Here is an 8,147-nt window from a genome sequence, read left to right as displayed (position 1 = left end):
CTTGCTTTCCTTAGAGAGACGTGTGAGAAGCTACTTCTGGTTAAATGGAGTGCATCACTCATACACGGCATCTCCATGCTTCCTCTTTTCTCAAGATAGGGGAGCTTTAAAAACAAACAAACAAAAATAGTTTGGTAATCACATTTCAATGGCATAGAAAATAAGAATATAGGTGTCTCTTTTGGCTCCTGGGAGGCTGAGCATCTGCTGAAAGGCCAGTGAGTTGGTTCACAAAGCAAAGGGCAGGGACGGAATATGGTTGCTGGTCTAGAATAATGGGTTAGGGATGCTGGTAGCTCTGTGGTCTAAACCACTGAGCCTCTTGGGCTTGCCAATTGGAAGGTCAGCGGTTCAAATCCCTGTGACGGGGTGAACTCTCGTTGCTCTGTCCCAGCTCCTGCCAACCTAGCAGTTTGAAAGCATGCCAGCGCAAGTAGATAAATAGGTGGCAGAAAGGTAAACGGCATTTCCGTGTGCTCTGGTTTCCACTCTGGTGTTCTGTTGCACGAGACGTGGTTTAGTCCTGCTGGCCACATGACCTGGAAAGCTGTCTGTGGACAAACGCCATCTCCATTGGCCTGAAGTGAGATGAGCACTGCAACCCCAGGGGTCCTTTACCTTTACCTAGAATAACGGCTTCAGGCAGGAGGCAGGAGGGCTCTGACTGAGTCCTAGAATCCATCCACCTTCTTCCCAAAGCCTAGTAAACACTAACTAGGCTTTGGGAAGGAGCCCTCATGCCTCCTTTCCAGTGCCACCGTTGTTCCAGGAGCTGCTTCTGCAGCCCCCATCCATAGGCTGGGGAAAATCGGGATGCCCTGTGATCAAGTCAGAAGCTGTGATGGTTTTAGGAATTTTGTCACCGTCCCGGCAAAATCAAGGTACTTGGAGGGTATGAGATATCTCTCAGTAAGTGATGTGGTAGCATGATGAAGGGAATCAGAAAGCGATCCTCAGCATTTCCTGCTTATAGGATCACCCATTCTTTTACTGGAGTTTCTTGGGAGAAAATACTGGTTATAAGGGATAGTTTCAAAGAGATAGTTTCAAGAGTCATTATCCGGAGTGCTTTGGACACCCTGCCAATACATGGAGATCTTCAGTGCCGAAACGGCATGTCATAATCCACCTGCTTCTTGCAGTAGATGAAGTGCACATAATTATACAAACTCATATCTGAAGCATATTTGGCAATCCATGATAATTAAGTCTGATTATTATAAATGTCCAGTTTTTGCACCGCACTGTTTTCATTATGTAAATTTGATTTAATGAAATGGTTGCAGGTTTAGAACTTCAGGCTTGTTTAATGGTTGTGGGGGTGTGAGAAGATCAGTATAAATACCAGTATCTCACAGCAGGAGAGCATCACACTCACCTGCCAGACTCCTATCATCACAACTGAAGCCAAGGTAAGCAGCTCTCCTTTCAAGCATCCATGCAGCCTTGCTTTGGGTGATGTGCATCTTTACCGCAGTTCTTTTGTCATGGGTACTTCTTCTAAACTGTGGGTTTGGTGATAGAATGTATTGCAGTGCAGAAGTAGGAACAAGTATATCTGTATTCTGAAGGATCCTGAAATGATGAGCCGTTTTGGTCTTCCCTCAGAGCTTTTGAATTCCATCATGACCACCCTGCCTGAAGCCAATGCTAAATTCGCTGTCGACTTTTTCAAAGTGTTGACCACTGAGCACCCATGCGACAACCTCTTGTTCTCCCCTGTGAACCTCACCTCAGGCCTGGGCCTACTCGCTTATGCATCTGGTTGTGAACAAGCACCTCAGATCGAGAAGGTGGGTCTAATCAAGCAGTAGAGATGCAGCCTTTAAACTGGGTTCATCAGCAGATACCTTTCCATCACTGGTCATATTTGATACAAGTTGAGAAAAAGAATGACTTCATTGTGGCTTGATCCAGTAATAAGCACAGTCAACGCTTCTGCACAAAATTCCATAAATGTGCAGAGATTGAATAATATTGAATCACTAGGCATGGAGTAGAAATTTGTTTGAGGAGACATTTAAAATGGAATCTTCCAAATTTGTAGTTTTCAAAGCAATATGTGAGCCAAAAACAGCTCTTTTTAAAATAGATTTGTACTTACCTGTACTTATTTTGTAAAAATAATATTTACAAAAATCCATATATTAGGGCGAACTGTGCATAAAAATGAAGATATTAGCGAGAGTAGCGTAATACATGCATTATATTGGGGAAATTGCTTGAAAAAATGTGCATACAGTATTAGTAAAAGAAAATGCATCTAAAATGGGTTTATTAGGAGAATTTCACACTAAAATGCTTGTGAATTTTCATGTGGATCTTTTAAAAAATAATAATAGCAAACTCTTGCAAAATGGGGAGAACTAAATTTAAGATTCGATTCCTTCAATTCTCATCCTATATGAGATTTGTTGCTATCAGCTCAAGACAGAACCATAGATTGCCCGAAGTTTGCATGTATGTTTGGATCATTAATTTAGCATGATTCAGATATCATGTGCCAAACAAGTTGAATCATTTCTAAGAAGATATCCATCCTGCAAATTTCACATATGATCTAAGAGTCATTTGACATACATATCAGGGTAATAAGTGCTGCTGTTATAATTTTGCCTGTGCAACTGAAGCAATGTTCCACTTTCATTCAAGGTCCTGCATTGGGATGAAGTGAAAGAGTGTGACAAACCCAGAAGCAGGAGCCTTGGACATTCAACAACCAGACTAAGAAGGGTATGTAGAAGAATGCTTGGATAAAGCTCCCGTCCCCAAAGAACCCAGCTTGCATATTAGTATATATTAGTATATTAGTATTATCTCCTGTTATCTCAACATCAAACTCCATGCCTGTTGTGAAGAAATATATCTGAAGGAAGAACAGAGGCAGCGAGCCGTCAATCAATTTTTCCATGAAAGTGCAAAATGTCATTTTCACAAATACATTTGAAACAAAATATTCAGATGTGAAGTTAACTGCCCCTCCTTAAGCTGAATGGGGAATGCAGCCTGCAATCATCTGTGGTATATTTGTGGCTTATCATTTGTGGTATCATTGCAACATTGGGAAAACTATACAGTTCTAGGAGTCTACTTATGGACACATACATTTTGTAACTTCATTGCAGGCGCAAGAAAAAGTTGAACCCTGCCCCAAACCAAGACCCCGTCCTGAACCAACCAAGCCTGAACCAACTTGCCCCAAACCAAGACCCCGTCCGGAGCCAGCCAAGCCTGAACCAACTTGCCCCAAACCAAGACCCCGTCCGGAGCCAGCCAAGCCTGAACCAACTTGCCCCAAACCAAGACCCCGCCCTGAACCAGAACATCCTAAACCTTGTGACAAAAGACGAGTCATTCACCGTCCAGCTCCTTGCCCTGAGCCAGAGCCAGAGGCCGAGCCACCATGTCCTAGACGCGTAAGTTGTGAAACATCTGGAGAGTTTCATCTAGATGATTTTTCTTTATTTTTTATTTAACATTTAGGGGGCTCTCTCTCTAAGTATTCTAAAGGATCCCACACAACTTGTGATGAAATCCACAGGAAAATATGAAACAGCTAGATCCAGATTTAAAATCCTTGCTCAGATGTGAAGTTCAATGGGTGACGTTGAGTCAGTTGCCATCCACCATCTAACTAACGTATCACAGAAGGTAGCTGTGAGCATAAAATTGAGTAAGTCACATGAAAGATGTCCTAAGCTCCCTGGAGGGATTCAAATGTGATAAATGTTTACTTCAAAGTAGGCATTCCCGAGTTCAATATGACTTTCAAGTAAGCATTCCTGCCCTGAGATAAGGGTATAGATTTTCTTTCTCACAAGACAAACCCTTAAGAACCAGCCAGGTGTCATGAGAATTAACCTCCTTTTTTTTTAATCCTTAGGATGTTCCCTGCTATGAGTGTGAGACACCTGAAGGAATCCATACGGCATTCAGCAAAATCCTTGCAACTCTTAATGAGCCCAGCACCAACTATACCCTCAGCTTTGCCAACAAGCTCTATGGAAACAAGGACATTGCATTCATCCAGGTAACGCTAATTTTGGCCCCTATGGGTGCTCCACTGCACTGTGAGAACCAAGTGCACATTCTGCAATTGACTGTATTCTACCATTAATGGGTTCATTATCTACTGGTGTCTGTCAAAGCTGTGCCTCATTCCCAGGCCATCAGAGGAAATGATAACAATTAGTTGCTCTACAAAGTGCTTTACCTGCAAAATCCAATGGTGCTGGTGGTTGCTGTTATTATTATTTATTATATTTATACCCCACTTATCAGGAGGAATTGGGAGGAACTGGATTTTTGAGGGCATTAGGCAACACTTGGAAAATTCTCAAATGAGAAAGATGATTCTGGATATTTTCTGTTTTTATGTATATATACATGGATCCAATGTTTTCTTGTTCTGTTCAGAAATTCATTTACTGTGCTCTGAAACTGTACTTGACTGAAGTGGAGAATGCTGATCTGCATGATGCCCCAGAGGAAGTGAGGAGACTCATCAACCTTTGGGTCGAAGTCCAGACACATGGTAAGAACACAGCACACTCCAATGACTTCTTGAAATAACTTTCATGACAGGGAGGTCATGATTTATATTCTGCAAATCAGGAACCAATTAAATATTTCTGAACCAACAATCAGTTAAGAGCCCATTGTGGGATGGTCAGAATATCAAAATAAATGAAACTGGTGCCCATAATATTTTGTTTATTAAAACATTTAAATACCCCCATTCGGCTGCAAAGGACCACTCAGGGTATAATTAAGTATTTCGTCTCTCAAGTTGCTTAATTTATCTTCCATAAAGAGTGAGTTACTCAAACAGTGTGATATTATGGCTAAAATCTGAAGATTTTTTTAAATAAAGATAACGTACTATATCTATTTCTTTCCCAGGTAAAATCAAGGACCTTCTCCCCAAGGACAGCTTTGACTGCCTTGCTCAGCTCCTGTTGGTGAATGCTCTCTACTTCAAAGGACAATGGGAAGTGAAATTTGACAAAGAGCTCACAGAAGAAGCCCCCTTTTACCCTCATCATGCAGATGAGGTGAGTTAGAAACATATTCCTAGCTTCCTTGCTTCTTTAGTGCAGAGACAATGGACCTTGTAACTTCCAGAATACATGTTTAGTGTTGGAGTTGAGTTGCCCCATAAGGTATTGAAGGAGGTCACTTGAAACACTTGGTGCAAGGAAGGCTCTGCAATGAACCTTTCCCAAGAGAAGCCACTGAGAGAGAGAAGAAAGAAAGAAAGAAAGAAAGAAAGAAAGAAAGACCTTCCCAAAGCAAACTAAGTTCCTTCTCTCTTTTTAAATATTTACTTTTTTCCTTTTCTTCACAGAAGGAATGCCACAGTGTGCAGCTGATGCATAGGAAGGGTATCTACAATGCAGGGACAATTGACCTATGCAATGTTCAAGTCCAAGTTCTTGAGATCCCGTACAAGGACAATGAACTGGCCTTCGTTCTACTGCTGCCAGTAGATTGCAGTGCAGAAGCTCTTGAACAGGTAAATGGTCTTTCCATTCTTATGATACTGTCCCTGGTGTTTTAGCCACCACTGCCCCTCAATTTCAATAATGGTATGGTATGGCATGGTATGGCATGGTATGGTATGGTATGGAATACTGGTATGGAAAAAGTCTGCTTATTTATATTTCTTATTGTATTCATCCTTGTTTTGATTCAATCTGGGACTGGAATGATATCACTGTAACTTCTACGTGTTCCTCTAGCTGGAAGATGGACTTAGCCATGAGCATCTGCTTGACCTGTCCTGTCATCTGAAGGCCATCGAGGTGGATGTGGCCATTCCCAAGTTCAGCTCCGAGAAGAGCATTGAAGCCAACGAATACCTGAATCTGCCAGATCTGACTGATCACGAAAAGGCCGATTTCTCCGGAGCAACCACAACAGAAGGCGTGGCTCTGACTCAGCTGGTCCATGATGCTGCTATCGAGATTGATGAAGAGGGTGGTGAAGAACCAGAGGCAGTCCCTTGCACCAAGGATAGGCGTCCACGTCGGGAACCTGTGGAGTTTCTGGCTGACCATCCTTTCCTCTATTTCATCCGGCACAATTGCACCCAGAGCATCATTGCTCTTGGAAGATTTGCTAAGCCAGAGTAAAGGAAGAGTTCTGATGCATGGAACAAGATCAATGGAAAACGGATAAGGAAGATGTTTTATAGGAAAAATAAACCTAGTATTTTCCCCTCTTTGCCTCATATGTTGTAATGCCAATCATTGCAGATATTTGGTCAAAGAGAACTTTCATTTGGTGGTGGGCTTAATTTTCATTTCATGATAATGATGTTTTAAAGAACTGCTGTCCTACCTGTCTGCAATTCTTTCTCCGCCTATTTTACAACTTTTTGAGGAAAATCTTGCCTCCTCAGGTCTGAATGCGGTCCTAGTTCTTAAACAGAAATCCAGGTCTTCAGAACAGCTGATAAAACAGAAATGTCTATATTCTGAATGGAAGAGAGCTTCTTTCCCTTAAGGTCTTGCATGAAGCGCAATGTTCAGGACGTACAGTTTTCTGCGCTACTATAGCACTGTGATCAAAGAAGCTGCCCTTCTCTGGGTCACAGCTGACACCAGAATGGAGCCTGGAGGCAGGAATTTGTCACTACTCTGGAATCTGCTTCCTGATGAAAGTCTTCCTGTTGATTCCTGATGCAATCGTGTCTGAATAACTGAAACACATTTGTATGCCTTCTGCTGAATTACTTTCTCTGAAGTCAGCATGAAGCTGCCAGCCTGTGCCTACTTACATTTAAGTAAGCTCTACTGAATTCATTGGGACTTACTTTTAAGTAGACACATATAGCATTGCAGTACAAAAACAGTAAACTGTAGTCTGGCTCCTCAAAATGATTTATTTTTTTTGCTATGATGTCTGTGAGACTATACTCTTTCTTTGAAACTTATGAAACCCTGTTGCATCTTTTTTCTGAACTGCACAATATCTCAATAAACAGAGCATTTAATAACATTGTTGTTTTGTCGTTTTCACTTATGTGAGGTGTATTGTAGAGTATGGGTTCTCAAGAGTTGTGATGAAAAGTCTTCCCAAGTCAGACAACAGGTTTTTTTAAGCCTCACCTAGAGTTCTAAAGCCAAACTATAAGATAGGAATCCCTCATTCACATCCAAAAATTGAGACACAGGAATACAGCTAGAAATACACACACACATAGCCATGCAAACAAGCCTCAGTTCTCTCCCCCCCAAAATAAACACGGCTAAACAAGACCCCACAGCCCCATGTAAACACTGTCAGTCAACCTCCCCTGAAAATAATCTCTACCCAAACACAGGGAAGCAACATTTCCAAAATAAACCTATACAAAAACAGCCAAGCAATATCCACCACATCCACCCAAACATAAGCAGGCAACTGCCCCTCCCAAAAGGACTACACTAACCCAGCCAGAATACTCTTCTGAAAAAGCACATACAAGGACACACATACCCTTCAAACTGCATACCAAGACAGCCAGGAACAGCCTGCTCTCCAGCTGAGAAAACCCAATGAAAGCATAGCCGAGGAACACTCCCAACCCCTTACAGATGCACAGCCAGCCAACACCTCCCCTTTCCCAAACCCCGCAAACCCTAACTAAGAACTATCACCTTCATTCCAAAGCTCCCTCTATACACATCCAAGCACTTCCTCTTTCCAACCACTCCAAAAACTCTACACAAATGCAGCCATGCAGCATTTTGCTCCCCTCCAAGATACCTCACACAAGACAGCTGGGCAGCATGAAGCCCTGTCCCAACTCAAAACACTCAGTCAGACTATCACCTGAAATCCCATACAAGACATAGATTCACCTAGTGCTGAGGTTATCTCTAAGAAAGAAGAAAGCTTTTTGTTCTTAGTAGGGGCGAGTTGTCCTGTCTGGTTTGGTTCTGCCAGTTTCTCATGTTTCCAATCTTAAACTCGCTCCACTTTGTATTTGCAGCAATTTTCAATTTCTTTTTTTTTTAAGTGAAAATTTGCCAGCATTTTAGTGTGAATTTGTCCTAACAAACACATTTTTGTTTGTTATTTTGCTACTATACACATTTTTTGCAAACACTAATTCATTTTTTGTATGTTGTTTCCACTAATATACACATTTTTGTACACAC

The 8,147-nt window shown here is 41.8% G+C and overlaps 1 protein-coding gene across 1 annotated transcript; it reads left to right on the top strand.

Moving 5' to 3' along the window:
• The first annotated feature begins 1,625 nt into the window (after nt 1-1,625).
• LOC118090133 (leukocyte elastase inhibitor-like) lies at nt 1,626-6,134 on the top strand. Its single transcript, XM_060278241.1, has 6 exons — nt 1,626-1,793; nt 3,884-4,030; nt 4,417-4,534; nt 4,903-5,054; nt 5,348-5,515; nt 5,742-6,134. Exons 1-6 carry the CDS (start codon nt 1,626-1,628, stop codon nt 6,132-6,134), a joined length of 1,146 nt encoding a protein of 381 aa, XP_060134224.1.
• The last annotated feature ends 2,013 nt before the right edge of the window (nt 6,135-8,147 follow it).

The sequence above is a fragment of the Zootoca vivipara genome, chromosome 8, assembly GCF_963506605.1.
Source record: "Zootoca vivipara chromosome 8, rZooViv1.1, whole genome shotgun sequence".
In the NCBI taxonomy this organism is placed as follows: Eukaryota; Metazoa; Chordata; class Lepidosauria; order Squamata; family Lacertidae; genus Zootoca; species Zootoca vivipara.
Note: the sequence above shows the minus strand (reverse complement) of the source record. Positions and strands in the feature narration are given on the sequence as shown.

Coding starts and splice junctions, on each gene's coding strand:
- LOC118090133 (XM_060278241.1), top strand. CDS start 1,626: ATGACCACCCTGCCTGAAGCCAATGCTAAATTCGCTGTCGACTTTTTC. Junction 1,794..3,883: donor AAGCACCTCAGATCGAGAAG/GTGGGTCTAATC, acceptor TTTAATCCTTAG/GATGTTCCCTGCTATGAGTG. Junction 4,031..4,416: donor AGGACATTGCATTCATCCAG/GTAACGCTAATT, acceptor TGTTCTGTTCAG/AAATTCATTTACTGTGCTCT.